Source organism: Elephantulus edwardii, unplaced genomic scaffold, assembly GCF_000299155.1.
Source record: "Elephantulus edwardii isolate Elephantulus edwardi_28Jun2011 unplaced genomic scaffold, EleEdw1.0 scaffold00058, whole genome shotgun sequence".
Classification (NCBI taxonomy): Eukaryota; Metazoa; Chordata; class Mammalia; order Macroscelidea; family Macroscelididae; genus Elephantulus; species Elephantulus edwardii.
Genome location: NW_006399808.1, coordinates 4,869,057 through 4,888,821, shown reverse-complemented (window position 1 = coordinate 4,888,821; position 19,765 = coordinate 4,869,057). Strand labels below are relative to the sequence as shown.

The 19,765-nt window shown below is 42.1% G+C and overlaps 1 protein-coding gene across 23 annotated transcripts in view; it reads right to left on the bottom strand.

Moving 5' to 3' along the window:
- Nucleotides 1–4,501: 4,501 nt before the first annotated feature.
- Nucleotides 4,502–19,765, bottom strand: part of KCNMA1 (potassium large conductance calcium-activated channel, subfamily M, alpha member 1) — a 1,059,824-nt gene continuing 1,044,560 nt past the window's right edge. For 7 of the 23 annotated variants that reach the window (XM_006887495.1, XM_006887481.1, XM_006887480.1 and 4 more), the window contains 4 exons: nt 19,020–19,214; nt 16,377–16,495; nt 14,299–14,523; nt 4,632–4,656 (listed from right to left, as the gene is read on the bottom strand). In XM_006887495.1, the coding sequence (XP_006887557.1) occupies nt 4,632–4,656; nt 14,299–14,523; nt 16,377–16,495; nt 19,020–19,214 (564 nt within the window). Of the gene's footprint in view, nt 4,657–11,878; nt 14,524–16,376; nt 16,496–19,019; nt 19,215–19,765 lie in introns of those variants that run through there. The other 16 variants (XM_006887478.1, XM_006887485.1, XM_006887476.1 and 13 more) reach the window with 5 other exon arrangements.

Below are 19,765 nucleotides of genomic sequence, written 5' to 3'. Positions count from 1 at the left end.
AGGTGAAAAGTAAGAAACATTACTTTCTGAAGGCCAGATTAATTTGGGGTAACAAAAATGTAAAAAAAAAAGTGAGAATTCATGGATTGTGAGGCTCTGACTACAGCTGTGAGTTGGACATGTGGTTAAAGAGGGACAGAGTAACTCAAACTGGCCCTGGTGCTCCCCCCCAAAAAAAAGCCAACTAGGAATAAAATGGAGAAGGAAAACAGATAATGGAACTAAGGAAATGCCAAATAAAAAGCCCAAGGGTTCATCTAATTGCTTTGTGTTGGGACCAAATCCATTACCCCAAAGGCATGGAGATTGCTTGGTTGGTGCAACAAATAGAACCATTATTCCAGCACAAGAAAGTGTCCAAGGACTTAACTCTGGAAAGGCATTTGCTCCCTAGTGTTTTCTCCCAAGCTGAACCTTGAACTCTGAGGTCTGTACAGGATCTTAGAATCATCTCATTTATAAATGAGACCACTGGAACTCAAGGACTTTTAAAAATTCTAAGTCCATACCTAGTTATTTATGATATGGCTCTTGAAACTTCATGTTCATTCAACTATAAGTAGGAAACATGGATTCCTTCTTTTTCAATACAAACATTCCAAGTTTTCATTTGCAAACTCTGCCCGTTTCTAACTCGAATCGAACAGCTCAATTTCCCTGTTAAAGACTTCAGTTAAGTTTTGTACAAAGTCTATTATTACATGCCCCAACCTTTAGAAAGAACGAGTTCTAAATATTACCTAACATGACTTACTGATATTCACAGTCACTTAGGATATTTTATAGTATTTTAAAGTGCTATTTAAAAATATACAATTTCTTAGACAAAAATAAAAGCTTTCTTAATGAGAGAGGGAATAATGGTGGTGATGCATTTGTAAGTAGGCATTTTCTATTTGGTAAATAGACTGTGATGAATCTTTGAGTCCAAAAGCACCCTAGAGTCATTAGGTTGGAAAATGGCTTATCTGGAAGCCTACTGCTAGATAGCTCTGGTGGCTTAGTGGGTAAAAAGTTGTGCTGCCAACCCAAAATTGCATAGTTCAAATCTAGCAGGAGAAATACAGGCACTCTCTTCCTGTGCAATTTATAGCCTCTGAAAATATGAGTTGGCTCTGAATTGATGACAAGGGATTTGAGTTTTAAATGCTGGTGAGAGTTCATAGCCTCTTATCATGGACTTCACCAAAGAGCATCATTTGTCGATCCTGGATTTGGGTAAGAAGATGGATCTATGGAATCTCTCAGGGACTAAGGAGCTCCACCAAGAGAAATAAATCAGGAAACTAGCATTCCCTTGAGCCTTACAGTGGTATTACAAATATTGTGTGTTTCAATTACACATTCAACTTCCCATCCTGTGTTGGAAGCCTTGGGAGTTCTTGAAAGAAATTAAATTACTTTTGTGCCCTGAATACTTCATTATTACAAAACTAGAACAGCGTAAGTTTTCTGCTCCATCTTAGAAGAAAAGAAATTGATTCCTACTTTTTATTTTCTCTTTTTCTTTTGGCTTTATGAACCAAGAAACTCTTGGTAATATGAAATAATACAATATCAATAATAGACTGTAATTCTGTTAGTTGTCCACTAGACTTTCTACTATCACTGTAACGGGGGGTTTTACATGCACATTCATGAGATATATTGCAAATTCATTTTTCTGGTGCTTGTGGGGAGAGAGGAGACTGGAACTTCCTTTGGGCAGGGTCCCTCCATTTGGGGATCCTTGCCTCCGTGGCTGCGGAGACAACTCAGGGGCATAACAGGACAAGAGAGTTTGGGATACAGAGCTACAAGCAGGAGAAAGACATTATATGCTTTCTTTGGGGTGGGGGGCTAACTTAAGACCCATGCTTGGAAGGGTGAAGTGTTGGCCAAGGAGAGGAAGATCTTTAAGCAGGTAGATTGACATGGTTACTGCTGCAATGGGCTTTTGCGTGTCAGGAAGTGTGAGGATGACTCAGGACAGGATTGGGTTCAGATCTTTCTTCATAGGATCACTATGAATGGTACTCGACTCATTGGAATCTAACAACAACCCATCACAATGGAGTCGATTCTGACTCTTGGTGATCCTCCATGTTGTTTCTGAGGCTGTAAATGTTAATGGGAGAAAACTTACACGTTCCTTTATGGGAACAGCTGATGTGAAACGCTGAAGATTCACATAGAAATCCAATATGTAATGCACTATGCCACCAGAGTTAATATTATGGTGAAAGGGATTAACAGACTTGAGATGGAATAGAGAGTTTTTACATCTACTTCCAAACTGCTTCAGTGCGGAGACACAGAGGACGGAAGTGGCAACGAGCATATCATTGGACTCTGCTTTCTGCATATAAAAAGTTATTGAGGAAGTCACTAGAGTCTGCCTGAGAAAACCAAACAGATTCAACAGATTCAGAGAGGGTTATCAAGAACAAGAGTGAAGAGAAGCCTAACATAGTTCATGAAGGAAAGAAGAGCGTGGACTGACATGGATGTGCCAAAATGACTCCAATGCAAAATCATTATGGAAAATAAGCTCTAGCTTTCAGGAAAATGGCAAAAATCTTAGCAAGAGATTCACCCCATGTACTCATTTTTCTTCTGTTGGAAATGTTTAGAAGCCTGAATATAGATTGTTGACATCACTGTAGTCCACTGGGTAGCTTAGTGATTGGTTATAAATAGTTTTCAACAATCCAATTGGACATACATTATAGTCACAAGACTTTTATAGAACTAATTCTACACAATTTGATGACAAAGTCACCAAGGCCCGATAAGTCACTGCAGGACAATGCTTACAAAGTGGAAGCACAAAACTACACTGGCTCTGCAGGGAGCGGACAGAGGTAGAAGCTCACTTTGCCTACATTGGTAATCAGAGTACATAGTGCACGTGTGGTTTTCATGGTGATTTCATTGCTTTGTGCTGACCATTTCACTAATTGGACTAAGTACCACAGAACCAGGACCTAAAAAATTAATGGAAAAGGAATCATGGGACTCTGGGGATACTTTGCTTGGTTTTTCCAAGTGGCCAGAGAGTACATTTAAAAAAAAATTAAAATCACTATCACATCCATGCTTCTCCAGAGACCCTGATGGTACTATCTGTGATTGCTAAGTTTGAAGCTGAAGGACTTGCTAAAAATCGTTTGGAATGGGACAGTTACTGGGGGACCATACATTGAGCACGCAAGCAACAACAGAGCTCTGAGATATTGTAATTGCATCTGATAGCTAGAAAAATCTTCTGACCACAGTTTGAAGTGGCCGATTCATTGAATTTCATTGCTGGCTAATTTTAAAGGCCTTTTCTAACAGTCTAAAATAATTGCATTTGTTGCTTTCATTTCACTATTACTCTTTTTCAAAACTGTTGTAGCAAGGTTGAAAGTGTCTTTCCCAGCAACTGAAAGTCTGCCAATTAAAATGGGAGCAAATTTGTCTCCTTGATCATAGATGTGTTCTGGTTTAGAAACAAAAACTGAGCTACAAGGATGGAAAAAGTCATTATTTCCATAGTTAAATGAAACTATTTATTGGTGTTTATCAACTTTCAGGCTAAAAGCTGAGAGATTTGGAGAGTGGGAAGAAAGCCCACCTGACCCTTTGCTCTTGACATTAGAGTTGTTTGTAAACATGAAATGAAAGCTCGAAGCAGATAGGAGTCCCCAGCACTAGAACAACAGAGGAACGCATTGTAGCATTGTATCCTCTACCTCCCTGCCCCACTGTGCTCACAACCCTCTTAGTATAGTTATTGGCCTGGTAAACATGATCAGGGCTCTAAGAAGATCTCCCTTTTAAATATGTGAGGAAAAGGATGAGAAATAGAGAATGAAAACTAAAACTACGAAAATATGACTTTCAACTGTGAAAATAAATAAGTTTCCATTTATTAAGAGCTGGTGTCAATGCAGATCAAAATACAAACCAGTCTAGGACAGAAGCAGGTATTCACTTCACCTGCCTTTCCCACTTAGTGTTCTCTTTTGGATTTACTTAAGTACATGTATACATTGTTGGACCATTTAAAAATGTTTTTTAATAATCCATTTCCCCTAATTACAATTAATTCTGGTGGTGACCATCATTCTCCTCAAAGGAAAAGAGAAAGAAGAGAAATAAATACACATTAAGGAGTCTGGCCAGTTACTCATTTTGATTTTGCATTGTTTGGTTATAGGGAAGATATCTGACAATGAGAAAAAAAAAGAAAAAAAATATATTTTATTTCTAATAAATAAAAATAATTTGAAATGCTAGAGACTATACATGACTATTTTAGTATGTTCATTTATAAATGAAATCATTTTCTTTTCCAAAATACATGGAAGCAGTATTCAAGGCAGACAAAGAGAAAGATCTGTCTACTTTATTTTCCTTGCAATCCTCACTCATCCTAATGTTTCCACCAGTGATTCAGCATGTAAGAGGAAAAAAGTCACATCACCATTTATGAAGTTTGTCAGGCTTTAAAAAAATAGTTCTGGTCTCCCGGGAGTCAACATTCATCTTCAACTTCTCTGATTGGTGGAATCAAGCTGCTTGTGGATTTATATTGGTTGATCTGGTTAGCCATGTGGGTACTCATGGGCTTGATTTGAATGTTTCTGGGATAGGCATTATCCGATTCATCTGTAAACCATTTCTTTTCTGCTAAAGGGCAAAATGGATAGAGAACAAGAAGGAAAATGAGAAGCTTAATTAGTCCTACGGTAAAGCCGTTGGAAAGTTCATTGAAAAAAAATGCAAAAAGGTAATTGATAAGCTGACAGTGAGGAATTGCTAAGAGAGACAGTGCAGTGTAGGGAGAACCCCAGGCCGTGAAGCACACCTCAGCTGCCTGTAGCTGGCAATAAACCCAGTCAACTGCTAGAATCTGGGGGCTCCAAGGATGGCCTCAGACAAACAGGAGAGGCTGGCAGATGGACTGACTACATTCTCAGGAGTTCCTTCAGCAGCATGAGGAGGTTGGGCGAGGAGAGGATATTGGGTATATCAGACATCACATGTGGACATCATGCCAGAGGACATGTTTGTACATTACTTGATCTGAGTGAATCATTTAGGGACAGCTGCAGAGCAAGTAAGTCATCTAAAGCGTTGCACAGAATCACCTCCTTCCAGCTGTGGTTTGGCTTTGCTTGTCACAAGCATACATTTAAATTTATCTCAAGTATACCACTCTCAGGGTCCTTTGGCAGCCAGCTTTGGGGTTCTTACAGTGAGCACATCAAATTTCTTGGCTAATGAGAGTGAAAATCAGAATAGTGACCACTGTTTTAAGAGTATTTTGAGATTACTTTCCTTTTAAGGGAAAAAAAATCAAACAAACCACCTCCCTGTGTTTGCATGAAGTTTTGCAAATCACCTCTACTGGTAATCTCTTAGCTGAATATAATAAGCCAACTTGTCAACAGGGGAGCTCAATGACATGGTGGCGTTCATTTCCATCCTGAACACTGAGATGGCTTGGAGGGAATGGGAAGGAATGCTGAGTCAGGGCATCGGGGCTGGAGGAGAATGAAAGCCATCCAGCATTCTCTTAGCGGTGTCGTGTTTTATTTGATAGGACTCAGCTCGCATCCTCTCCTCTTCCTATAAAGGAAATTTTCAGAGAATTTGGTTGTGTGTATAGATAAGAAAGGACTCAGCCACTAAAGTGAGGCAATCTATGTTAGAATCATATGCCTCACTTTAGTGGCTGAGGAAAAGCAAAAGAAAAGGGAGGAAAATATCGCTGCCCTCTGCTCTCATAGGTACAAACTGATACAGAGACAATGACCTCTCCCACGTCCTTTTCTGTCAGTCAGAACAATTCTGCCTTTTTAAAAAAAATTGAGAATGATTCTTCTTGACTGCCTTGTCAGTGGTCCTGAACTGATTTGTTAATAAAATTTCTCACCTGGCTTGTTGGATGTGCATGCATGTACATCCTTCTGACTAACACTGAATTAAACATTTATGATCAGCGTATCACCCCTTTGCTTGCTCCTCTGTGGTCCATTCTTTCTCTTGCTGCATCAAGTGCCCTGAGCCCTCAGTGAAAACGCTGTCTGTGGAGCCACCGGAGTGGACCTCGGAGGAAGCCCAGCTACCTTTTGTTCGGTAGCTAAGTTGACCCTTCAGGAAACTTGCTTCTTGGCTCTTCCCCCCTCTCCTATCTTCTGTTCTGGCTCTCACCTATTATAATTAAGTTCACTTTGATTTGAACAGATTGGACGATAGGAATTCATAATGCTACATCCTCACAGTGAAGCTAACTGATTAAGTGCTTTAAATTATTCCCCCTGACAGAATGATAAAGTTACAATCTGTTCTGAGATGATCTACAGCTTGCCAGACTCCTACAGCTTCTTTCTACATTCATTTATCTTTTTGTCAAGCAGAGGGGTTTTTTTCCCTCCTAAGCTTCAATTCCATAGATCTTTTAAAGTCATCAGCACATCTGAATTATTAATGAGGCTTTAGAGGCAAGGCTCCTGATGGGCTGGTTAAAAAAGGTTGTATAGAAATCTGGGACTGTGTACACATCAAAATAATTTCAGCTCCATTTAAAAAACCATTTAGTTCAAGTGTGACATAGATGAACCATTATGCATTTGTGAAAACCAATTTTTTTGTGATCTACGATTAAACTAACCTTTCAGAAAGGAGTAAAGTGTGATGGTTATCATGTTTTAAAAGCATTGCCAGACCGCTGAAACAATTTCAAAGTATGACTTTTTCAAAGGTTTATGTGTAAAGATGATTTTCAGAGGAGTGGAGCCTGGTGCTTATGTTCTGCTTGCCTGAGATGCCCTTGGCTTTGGCCATGCCGTTGTCCAGACTGACTGTGTAAGGGGATTTGCTGCTAGGCTTGGCATGCCAGGTTGGGAGGGACAGTGAACTCTGCTGACGGAAACAAGTAGGTCTTTTGGGTGAGAGATTCAAGACAGCTGCAATTTGCTGAAATTTTTACAACTGCTTCAGAGAATAATTGTTCAGAATTTAGTCTTTACAGTTCAATTCAAAGTTGGCATTTTGACTTTCACAGCACAGATAATATCAATTTCTTTCTGCTGTCTGCAAGAAAGAGAAGATTGTCCATTTGAGCTGGTTTTATTTTTCAATTTATTGCAGTTAAAAAGACTAAACATAGTAACCTCTGGGTTTGGGGCCAGGCAGCTACAACTCAGGAAAAGAGTTGGACTAAGACACATCTTAGTTGGGGTTTTATTATATCTAAGAACCAGCTGTTAAATTCTGGTGCCAGATAAGACATAACTGTGAGTGTTGCTGAGGCTTTGGTTAAATAGGGTGTTGGGGAAATTAAAATATGTTAATGCTCTGAGTATTTTATGAACATGTCTGGTGGCCAAAGTATTTTATGAAAAGATTCTTCCCAAGAGCTCCAGAGGAGAACATTCTTGAGTTGCCAGTCACTCTGCTTTCACCAGAAGTGCTCCAAAGAGGGTACTGACAACTCGGTTTATTCCATCTTGCTGTTCTAAGCACAAACTGATGCAATGGGTGGCCACGAGAAAGCAGACTCAAAAAGAAATTCAACCAATTGCTCAAAGAGTTAAGGACAATCCAAATGCCAGACGGAAATCCTGAAGCTTTACCTGTGCTCCGTTATTCAAGGACAAATTACATGGCTGTGGACATCTCCTCACTATCATGTCCTCACTGTAACCACACCTGCTAGAAGCTTTTTATCATGTGGCAATTAGTAGGGGTTGAGAAAGCCTACAAGTGGCAAATGGGCTAATGATGCAAGAGGAGAGAGAAACTGTGGAAAGGAGCAGTGAAGAGATTTTGGTAAAAGAATGGCACTACCACTGGGAGGTGTCATCTAATAGCCTTTCTGTGTAATGCAAACCAATGTGCAGGCCAAGGAAATGGTCCAAGATAGTAGGTTAAAATCCAAGCTAATCTGGTTTGCTAATGCCCTGGCTGCACGGCTCTTATTCAGTCTACCTTTACCTTCACTTTTGGCTGCACAAACTGGGCCCAACTAACAGGAGCTTCCGTAGTATTGCTGCTACACCATGAGAAGAGGCACCAGTGCACATGAAGCACTCACACAGGTCCTGATGCATGGTGAAGTCAAAGTGAACTGTTAGATCATTAGCAGTAACAGGAGCAACCACTGTATCACAGTGACCAAGTTCACTGACATCCCACTTGGCCACTTGCTGGCTGCATGACTTTAAACACATCTCAATACTAGATCTTCATCTTTCAAAGGCAAGTATTATCAGAAGCAACTCCCGTCTCCATGAGGATTAGCCCACCTCCACAGAGTTGATTCTGACTTATGGTGACCTTCCACCGGCTTTCTGACGCTGGCAAACTTCACAGTAAGAGACTGCCTGCCTCTCTCCTCTATGGCACTGGGATTCAAAGTGCCAGACTGTCACTTAACAGTCCAACACATACTGCACAACACTGCCAGGGCTCCTCCCTTCGTGAAGATGAAATGGGTTCATGTTGGAATAGAAGAGTGTCCTGCCTGTTTTAACTGCTGGATGCTCAGTTCTGTTATTAATTACCATGGAGTCAACCATGTGAGTCCACAGCTCGCAGCAACCCTTCACTCAATAGATGAGATGCTGCCTGCTCCGGCACTATCCCCACGATCAAGTGTGGACTAGATGTTCTTGAAACATTGAGTTTTAGCTGACTGGTCATTTCCTCTTCATGTTGTAGTGTAGCTTAGCATCATCCATCTGAGCACTGTCTTTACTGAAAGGTTCATTGAGGAAGGGAGGGAGGATGTTTTCAAGTGCAATTGCAAATGATGCTTTTCAGAAGAGAAGTTGTGGGTGAGGACCTGAGTGCAGAGACTGGAGTACTGGAGTGAAGCACATGAACTAAGACAGCAGAGATGCCAGAGGAAGGTTTGGCTGGGAGATTGGGGAATAAAGGAAAGTAAGTGGTGGGGCAGGGCTGGGGGCAGTGATCTGACGTTAGTCCTGAGGTTAGTCGGGCTGCAGTCCTTTTGTGGTCTCTCTGTGTCTCTGAAATAGTGACTGTTCCTGCCACACACCCCCTCCTCCTCCTGAGAGCCACTGCCAAGGGCCTTTGCTGGCTGCATCGCTGAGACTGTGGGACTCAGTTTAAGTGTGAGGAATTCCTCCAGTCATTGGTGGTAGGTTTTCAGGGTCCCTAAAGGGCTGGGCTACCGTGGGCGCTGCCTGTGCTGTCTGGACCGCCCCCCACACACACTCACACACCAAGCAGATGAAGAAGTAGGCTGGGGTCTGAAGATTGAGGCCTTCTGCTGGCTCTGTGGGCTTTGTCAGTGCTGTGGGATTTAGCCTTTTCATGTAACTGCTCCCCAGAGACGAGTGAAAGGAAAGGGGAGCAAAGGCATTTGGGATAATTGGACTTCTTGCTGCACAGCAAGCTGAAGTTTAGAGGGGAGAAAAGGCTTCAAAGTGGAAGATTCCAGTTGTATAGAGAAAAATGGTCGACTGCCTCCTTCACCCCTTGGGTGAGCAATCCATGCTCTTCACTGCCCTCTGGACCCCAGTGTCCCCCACCCAGCCCCTCCCATGCACACTACCTCCTTTCCCCTGCATGGGCAAACACAGCAACTTTAAAGAGATGGAAAGGATCTACACTCAAGCTGAAGCAGTTTCTGTTTGTGAAAATTGTCTCACTGCTCTGCAACTCTCCACCAAGATTCTCTCTGTCTCTTGCCACTCCAATTAATCTTGTGGTTCGCTGGGCAGCACAAAGCGCCACGTAATGCCCTCCTCTGTGGCCCTCAGTCCAGCAAGTGCACAGCCAGGGGGCAGCCTCTTCACTCTTCTCTTCTGTTGTGGCAGAGGATGAGCCATTTCCAAATGTGCAGCCCCCTCAAGGGAGACACAGTGAACCAGTTCAGTGACAGGTGCCACAGCTACGCCTTCATCATGTTATGACAAAGCAGGGCGAGGCTGAAAGGAGCTGATTGAGACAAGGATTTGTACCCTGTCTTGACTTCCACAGGCTCTGAGGTTTTTTTGTACTCTCCTGTTTCTCCTTCAAGGAGCCTGTTGCTATAGGAACCTGACAGGTTGATTTAATTGTCTCTGCTGGGATGCGGACACTTTTAGGCTTTTCCCAAGCTGAGGAAGAGCCAATCAAAAGGGTTTTCTGGTCACTTAGGACCTTGGCAACCTGGCAGGAGGCATAGTGATCCTGTCTTCTCACTGAGCCTGCTTGGCAGTTCCCCTTTCTCAGAAGCTGCACAGCCAGTCCTGGAAAGAGCCAATGTCAAGGCAGCGACATGAAACACCTACAACTGGCCACTGCATTTTGTTTGCTTGTTTTTAGAATTAAGCCAGAGAAGGTAATTTAGAAAATAATTAAGTAAGGTACAAAAAGATTTAAAGAAGTTTTATTTTAAATATGCATTTGTGCATTTTTATGAATAAGACCTGGATCCTAATCTTTATTATTCAGAGCAAAACTTGAAACCTGTCCCAATTGTTGTAGATACTAAACTAGATGTATAAATGCCATGCCCATCTTTAGCTTTATCCATTGATCCGGCTTCAGACATGAACCTATCATCTGAGTACTGAGAAGGTTTCATTGTGCCTTCTGGTCTACCAACTCACTGACCATCCAACCCATTTGAAGCTTAAAAGAAACCAGACTAAATGGATTACAAATAGATTCTCTCTGTAATTGTGCAGATAATTGCATTCCTAACTTTCTTTAAAATGCATATACTTTATATTTAAAATAACACATTCATTTTCTACCTTTACCCACTTTTGTTTGTTGGTGAAAGGGGGGGTGAGAACGTAATATGAGAAACTTGTATTCCTTTTCTCTTATATCCTTAGACTCTCTGAGTCCCTAACAGAGAAATGGGAAGTTTAAGGTCTAAGGAAAGACAAAGAAGAACTCTTCACTCTGTTGAGAAAAGCACAATACACTAATTCAGGCTAACAAGAAGAAAAGTAATCATGACATTTTTCCATCATTGAATATGCCATTACCCAAGTATCAAGCACATAATCTCAATTATCTACCACATTGATTATATGTCTAATTAAATCCAGGGGAAAGCTCAAAATTCCATCTTATAATCTGTTCCCACTCCATCCCAGTCACAATTTCATCTCATCAGAGCTGATAATATACATATCAAATACTTCTCTCTATCTGCCCAATCTCTGGTTGGGATTTGACAAATGTCAGAAAGGCAGGTGGCAGGAAAGACCTGGATAATGTGGAGGCTGAATTATGAGCTCCCAGAAAGCTGGGTGTATTTAGTTGATGCATACAGTTTAACAGTTTCAACTTTGGGTTATACTGATACAACACAGGAGATCAATGCTTTTGCCACGAATAACCCTCCTGGTCTAAACCAAAAGGAGGGTAAGAGATTAATTAGAGGAGCAAGTTTGTCAAATGGAATAGTTGTAATGTTTTAAAAAAAAGGTATATAACTGGTATTATTCCTTGATTTAGTAGGACTTGCAAAGATAAACACAGAGATGTGGACAGACTGATGGAGGGACTGCATTGGGGGCGGTGGTAATGGGTGGGGGAGTGGATGAAGGAGCTGGGTATCTTGAGGGGAAATGCTTTTGGATCTGGAGCAAGGTACCAAGGTGGGCAGGGAGGCCACGTGCAGATTTAAAGGCAAGCCAGATGGAGAGAAGTTCCCCCCAGATAACCCAGACCCCAAACCCAAGAACACCAAAACAAACTCTACGGGATCTAGCAATAGCAGCAGCACGGCCTCATTGCGCTGAGCAATTTAGAAAGTGGAAGAAGGCAGAGAGGAGGGAAAGGGGCTTGGGAAAGGGAAGGGGAGGGGGAAGCAAAACAAAATAAAACCACAAACAGAACGATTCAAATAAAAAGAAACAAACCAATAACAGAATAGAATTGGTAACTCCTTTTTTTTTTTAATTTCACAAAAGTTTTCACAAGGACAACGTTATAGAAGAAAACCCCAGCAGTGGCTAGTTCATGCAGAACCATTAATTGTCATACCTTGGCCCATTCTATTCATCCTTGTTGCACTTTAGAGAGAGAAGTAAGCTATGTGAGTTTTACAATGCTTTTAAACTGTCATATTTCCTGTTGAGCACTTTAACTGGCACAGTCTTATAGTTATAAATGTTCTGAGGGCATAACTTTATAACCTCCTTCGCAAAGGATGCATGAAGAGTTCTTCATGATCCCAAACAAGGGGAGATATAGATATATATACATATGTGTGTGTGTGTATATATAAGTGCACACATATTTATATATAGTTAGAGAGAGAAATGGATAAGCTATAAGTAAAATATAAATTAATAGATAGGGTCAAAGTAATTTGAAAAATAATCTACTTAATAGGGCTCTTAAGAGACATGTATATAATTACACCCCACACCATTTCTGGTTTGGATACTGCAGGGCCCCTGTCTTTGGTACGGGGTAGAAGCAGGGTAGACGTTCTGACTGAGCCTCACCATTTTGTCAGTAAAAGTGCTTGTCAAATCACACAGCAAGCAAACCTCCAAAACTACCATGCTTGGGGAGGTAAAGGATCCAAAATCTAAACCCAAAGCATTCACCATAAAAACACCTTTTTCGAGAAGGTACAGCTTTCTCCTTCACTTCTGCCCCTGTTCTGCTCAATAAAAAATTTAAACATTTCAAATATGTATATACCGGTCCAGGGCTAGCCCATCCCTATGAATGTCAGAATTTGGTGTTAATGAAGTTGACTAATTCTTGAGACTGACTGTACTACTTAAAGCCTGAGTTGCATGCATAAACAATTGAAAAGACTATTTTGAAAAAAGGGTGTTCCCCCATCTTTCCTCTTGTGCTACTAAGTGTTTTTTTTTTTTAAAAAGAAGAAAATAAGTCTATCATACTGTGTTTGGCTCACTACCAGACTCTTCCTATCTCCCATCTCATAAAGAGCAGTTCTCAATTATTTCATTCACCTGCCCAGGTAAGTTGGCTTGTGCAGGAAATCGGTGGTGAGCGTTTTCTCCCACCAGCTTTCTGCATTGGGACAGCCAGCATCAGGCAGCTGTGCCAACGGCTGACAGGGGTTTACAGTAGAGGCTGGCTTTTGTCTTCGCGGAATCAACCGTGGATTGATCCTCCTATGTTCTGATTTCTTTAGCATGTCGGCTTTTTAGGATAACAGGATCTGCTGCTGGGTTTATCTTTTTCTTGCCATACCATTGTCCCAGCCCCTGCTCCTGACTGGCACTGGGGCCATGGCAAATCAGACAAAGGGGAGTCAAAAGGTCCCCTGAGAATGCGTGCAAAAATACTTGCTCTTTCCTGAGCATTATTTATTCTGTACATAAGGAAAGTAATTCACCTTTTAAAAGATGTAGAAGTCCCAGGAAGGCAGTTTTTTTTAATGACTCACATCTGATATTTATGATACATATGGCTTTTCATCCCAAATGTCAAAAGTGAAAGAAAAAAAATAGCTATTCATATGGCAGCATAAGGAGACAGAATAACAATTTAATATGCAACCAAACCTTTTTTTCCACCTAAATGAAATCCCTAGGACTTGAGACTTCCATGCATGGAGTACTATTCTTTTCTTGTATATTAAGGTGAGAAGTGCTGATATAAGCTCCCAAAGAGAGATAGCTTTGGGAAGGAAGGCCTTGGTGAGTAAATGAAACATCTCTGCTGTTCTCTTACCACAAGCGGGTGTTTAATAATCATCTACACACACAGTGAAAGCCTTTCAAGTGCTTTGTGATAGTTCAGCCCAGAGAGGAGAAACAATCGATAGGTTCTCATTGCTTTTTGGTTGCTTGCTTCAAATAAACTTGCGCTAACTTATTGTTTGTGTATAAAAAGAAACAAACAACAAAAAGGGAAACAACAACAACAAAGGATTAAAACCCAAAGCACCCTGCTACACAGGAATCAACTTTTTTTCTTCTAGGTTAAATAGACTTGCTTTGCGTGCAGTTGGCATTGATCACAAACACTTCCTCCTATCCTTGAACTCGTTCCTGCAAGTGAGCTATTTTATGTCTGGAGCGTGCCTATGGGTTAGTTCCCCCCTAAAATCATAAATAATTTTTGGTCCGTCTGCTTATTTGCTGTTTGTGCTCAAGGGTTTTATGGTGGTGAAATAAAAATGACAACCACATGCACACTATCATACATATGCAAAATATGTGTAAAAAAGGGGGGAGAGAAAACTACAGGGGGAGAAAGGGGAAGTTACTGTTGGGAACACCAACTGGGGGAATGAGTGGCAGATACAGTTTCACACACGGTGGCAGTGGATACACATATCAAAGCCGCTCTTCCTGCACGTACTTCTGTTTGTCCCGGGACTCCCTGGACTTGGGGCGGTTCGGTCTGTTTGCTGTGGATGGGATGGAGTGGATGGAGGAGCTCTTCTTGCTCGAGGACTGGGACGAATGGGAGGAATGGGAGAGGCTGGCTCGGGACTGGCCGGCGTTGTGGTCAAACTGCATTAAGCAGAAGATCAGGTCCGTGGGCACGAGCTCAAACTCGTACGGGGGGTTGGTGATGACGTACCTGGATGGAGAAGGAAAGAAGTTACAGTGTGATGATACCCAGAAGAAGGGCCGACTCTGTGACCCACAAGGAGCTGCCTGAGTCGGCCAGACGCCGAATACCATGGCACTCATCTTCCAAGTTTAACTTAAGCTTCATGACATCTTAACAGAGGAGCTCAGCTGTGGGCTTACAGAGGTGCTGAATTTGCACCAATAGTGGAGTAGCAGACTGCCATTACTCTAGTCTGATGTCCTGAACGACTTCAGGTTCACTTCAGAGCTTCAGTGGCCCAACTACAGAGTTGCAAGGACTAAATGCAATTCCACCCTAGAGTTTTCTGAGGACCCCAGACACACATCCAGGACTTAATCAATGACTCCTCAGTATCTTGACTTTCCTTACCCCTTAACTTTTAGGAATCAGTTTTGGTGAGAGCTAAGAATTTCAAAACCTCAGCTCATCACAATAAATGTGACTGAAAACAAACAACCCTGCATCCTGCAGGGCTTCTCAGCATGCCCTTCAAGACGAGACCCTTCAAGATCAGCATTATCTGAGAACTTTGTAAACCTGTCAGTCCTCAGGCCTTAGTCCCAGATCTATTGGGTTAAAATTTGGTGGGTTGTGCTAGTAATCTGCATTTTAACAAGCTCTACAGGTGACTCTCAGACAAACTAAATTTGGAGAATCTGTTGATCTAAAGCAACAGTTCTCAACTCTACCTATGTAATTAGATAAATATTTAAAATAAATATATAAAATAAATATATGTTAAATACAAACGTATGTACACATTCAAGAGTACGCAAACCAAGGTATTTTGTCAAGAGCAACTCAAGTAATTGATTCTAATATGAGGGATATGAACCAGGCCGAGAAACACATCTAAACTTTGCTTTGAAAGAGTTTGAAGTAAACTCACTCGCTTTTGTAATTCTGTGGTATGCTTTTCCTTTTTATCTGCTATGAATTAATTTTAATGCATATTGTTGTTGTTGTTGTATGCCATCGAGTCAAAATCAACCCATAGGAGACCCTCCAGCGTGTTTGCAGAGACAGCTAATTGCAGAGGAGTAGCAGCTGGTGAATTTGAACTGTGTTCCTTCAGGATTGCAGTGCAACTTCTTAAACACCAGGCCACCAGAACAAAATACAAATGTCACACCTGCATTGTGGGTTGTTTTTATGTTTGTTTGTTTTGTTTTTTAAATTTGGCCAAAAATGCAACTATACAATTTCCATAAAAATAAATAAATACATAGAAGCTAAAAGTGAAGACAATTAAAAAGATATGAAGTGAAAATACAGGATTTTATTATATGGTCAAGGAACTTGTTTCTCTGGCCACTGGTGATGTAATATATCTCTTTATTAGGTGCCTAGAGAAACTGTGGCAATAGCTGGAGTGAGAGGGAGATGCTTGTACTGTGAATCTGTTACTGAACGATGACACTATTAGATTAATTTCCCCCCACAGGTCTTCATATCAACTCTCTGGAAGGAGAAAAAGGCATCCCACAACTTTTGAACTCAATGTCATAATAACATTTAAGGCCACAGAGTAATCTGTGTGTCAATAATTTGTGCATAGATTCTTGCCATTATACTACGAATCAGACCTGCTGTGTCTGAACGGACTTCAAGGTGTCCAAATGTGATATACAGTACAACTACTCTATGGGTTTTCTTGGTTGTAATCCTTATGAAAGTGGATTACTTGGGCTTTCCTCTGTGATATCACTGAGTGGGTTTGAACCACCAAGTATTAGGCCAGCAGGTGAGTGTGACTGTCTGTGCTCTCAGAGGTCACGGTGAAGGCAATCATGCCTTTGCACTGGGGCTGAGCAAGCAGAGCGAAGACAGGGACTCACCTCTTGGTGCACTGACTGGGGGTGCTGAGGTGGGCATCTCTCAGCCGGTAAATTCCAAAACAAAGCATATTATATGTTTTTAGAGCTTTGCAGAACAGATCACCATAACAACCGCCGTCCTGGGAGACAACAAAAGAACAGAGAAATAGCACTGTTATTTGCCTGGAAGTGGAGATTCAGTTGGGGAAAGGGCTTTTATAGGAAAGCTCATTCTGGAAGCTCTGAGTTGGAGGGTCTGAGCCTGCGGCTGGAACCATCAATATGGTTAGCAGCCTGCCTGCAACATTGGCAGTTCCAGAAATCAGATGAGAGCCAGGTTTTCCTCTGCCATCTTACCAAGCTTCACACTTGTAGCATTGAGAATTCTGGGGACATTGGGCGTGTTCCTTACTGCAAATGAGGGCATAAAGCTTGAAGGTCACAAATGTATTTCATCCGAGAAGAAAACAGCTCTGCAAAATGGGACTGCATTTAGTCTCAGCTCAGTTGTATTCTGACCGTGTTGTCCAAACTGGCTGAGTGATAATTAAAATCACTATGAGGAGAAAAGCCTCTACCAGGTGTGCTGTTGACAAGCATTCCCAGGTAAGAACTGTGTGAAAAGCACAATTTACAGACCTCAGAGACAGCCAGTGTGGAAGAGAATGTGTTTCCCTAGTCGCTGGAGGTCTGTGGACTAAGTAACTGGGATTCACAGCTCTAATCACTTCACAAGTACCTTCTGAGAGTCTGGGGCCTGACATAGTTAGAACAGGAAAGTAAATTCTCTCGCTTGAAAACACTGGCTTCATGCCACCAGATGGCTTCACGGAGGCATCTTTAGAGGAGAGGCACTGAAGAATGGTTTCCCTAGTGGGAAAAAAACCAAATGTGACTGCGTTTGTTCCTACAATTGCATTTCAATATGGCCATTGTTCTTGCTGCTACGTTTCGCTGAACCAGCTCCAGTTCAAGGCCACCCTGTGCACAGCAGAACAAAATTCTGCTTGATCCGGTGCCCTTCTGACAAGCCCTGCTGTGCTTGGGCCCACTGATGCAGCCACTGTGTCAACCCATCTCATCCCCACCTTTGCCTACCCTTTATTTTTCCAAACATTATACTAAAGAAACCAAATGGGGCCAAATCTTATCGATCATCATCTTTTCAAAATGTTAAGGAATGAGTTCCTTGGATGGAGCAGGAATTCATTTTGATGCTCATAGGACTGTTCTGTGTAGAAGCCAAACAATGGCTCCGAGCAACAATCTAAGAGCATAGGAGTTGCCTTTCAAAAGAGCTTCGCTTAGCATAGGGCCCTGCCCATAACCAAACCAACACATGTGAAAGCCAACACCAGCATGTCCAAGAAAACAGAGAGGCTGCTTTAACTCCCTTCCCTCTGTTTGGTCAGATTTATAGCCCCTAAGCATCATGGGGCTTTCTCTTGAGCACACACACACACTAGGCTGGGAACATAGGTCAGAGCCGAGACTCAGACGTGTACATGGATGCAGAGGGCTGGTACTCTCGTTCTCCCTTTGCTATGGTTGGGGGGCTGGGGGCGGATAAGGAGAAAATGACCCAGGTGACCGAGATTAGTCTCAGAAATTGGAACTAGAGATATTTAAGGACACAAGTACTACTTGGTCTGTGAATAGAGGTTCTGAAAGTACATGATTGATTACCTGCAGCTTTGGGGTGATTTTTGGTTTTGGTATTATTTGTTTTAAATGCCAAGGCCTAAGTCATCACTAAACAAAAATAGCTGAAGGCTGGAGACCAGGGCAGAGAATCAGTGGATTTAAGAGATTCCACAAGAGCCATGACTGAACAGGCAGGACTGAACAGCCCTCGTCAGCCCTTGTGTGTCAAACCTGATTCAAGGCCCCCCCCCACCCGGACTCATGGCAGCCCCCCAGAATTTCCTGTAGCTGATTTATTTCAGGAGTAGATTTCTGACCGTTTCCTCCAAAGTACTTCTTAATATACTTGAACCTCCAACCATGATGTTAGCAGCTGAATGCTTTAAGAGTTTATCCTACTCAGGGATAACTTGAGTCTCCTTAGCTATACAAGTGCTCCTCAACCTTACCTGTTCCTTGGGATCACTGTTGCATCCCATCTCATGACAGAAGACACGAGAGGTGAGCGCCAAGCAGGGATTTATGCACACAGACTTTGAAGACAGAGTGTGCATTTCAGATTCTCTCTGTCGGGGCCTCAGTGTCCTGGAAGTACCTAGTAAGGGGACCTACATCAAAGGATTCTCATATGTATAAAATTAAAACTACACATAAATCACAATGCCTTGTGCATAGAAAATGAGCCATGATAACACCTCTTATAAATTATTTGGAGCTCAAGGTCCATACTCTGTAGGGAACCATATTCCTAACTCTTTGGTGGTTCGAATCTGCCAGTGTCTCTCTGTGGGAGAAAGTTGAGTAGTCTCCTCTCGTGCAGTTTACAGCCTCTGAAAACTTGTTGGAGAGTCAGCTCTAAGTCGATTCTGACTCAAGGACAATGAGGGTTTGTTTTGTTTAAATATAGTATCATTTGCTGTCCAAGACAGAAAAGACAGAAGCTCAGGTCTAACATGAAGGCAATCTGGAGGAAGCTGTTCCCAGTCAGTGGGTGCAAGTGATCCTGTGGCAGACACTCACCCCTAGGTCAGCAAAGGGACCATCCAGCAGTGCTAACTGGGCCACTCGGCAGCGGTCCCTGTTGGCCAGCGTCTGAGGGGTGCTGTAGCCACCTCTAAGCGCATTCTCCTCAGCAATAAGCGCTTCCAGCTCTGGTGTGGCTCCTCCGGTCACCAGGGTCCGTATCAGAGTAAGGATATTGTCATTGAAATATGTCTAGAGACAGAGAGAGAGAGGGGCATAAAAATTAGTCTTTTAAGCAAACATTCTTAAAGTCATAATAGCCGACATCCAAATTACAACTTTTCTTGGTCTCTTCTGTTTAAAGTTCTGGCCTGTCTCTTCAAATAATTTTATGTGGGAAGTGAAAAGACAGCAGCCTCCAATTATCCCATTTTTTTTCTCTCGCGCGTCTGCTTCTGCTATGAGAGCCTTCTTTTTCACTCTATATTTTTTTCCCTCAAATCCTGTGACCACATAAATAATTGGCGCACACATGTAACACGGAGAAATGAGGATGTTATGCAAAAACATTATGGCATAGTGTGCCTATGCACGCATGAAAGAGAATTTCGGCCACATTCATCCTCATTCAAGAATCTGAAAACACGACCTTTGATCATATTTGTATAAGATATAGGACCTGAAGCACTTGTGGCTGAGGGTCAGGGACTGCGGCCTTCAATATGGATTGAGGCTCAATGTCAAGAAGACAAAGATTCTCACCACTGGACCAATTGGCAGCATCAGGATGGATGGCGGAGAGA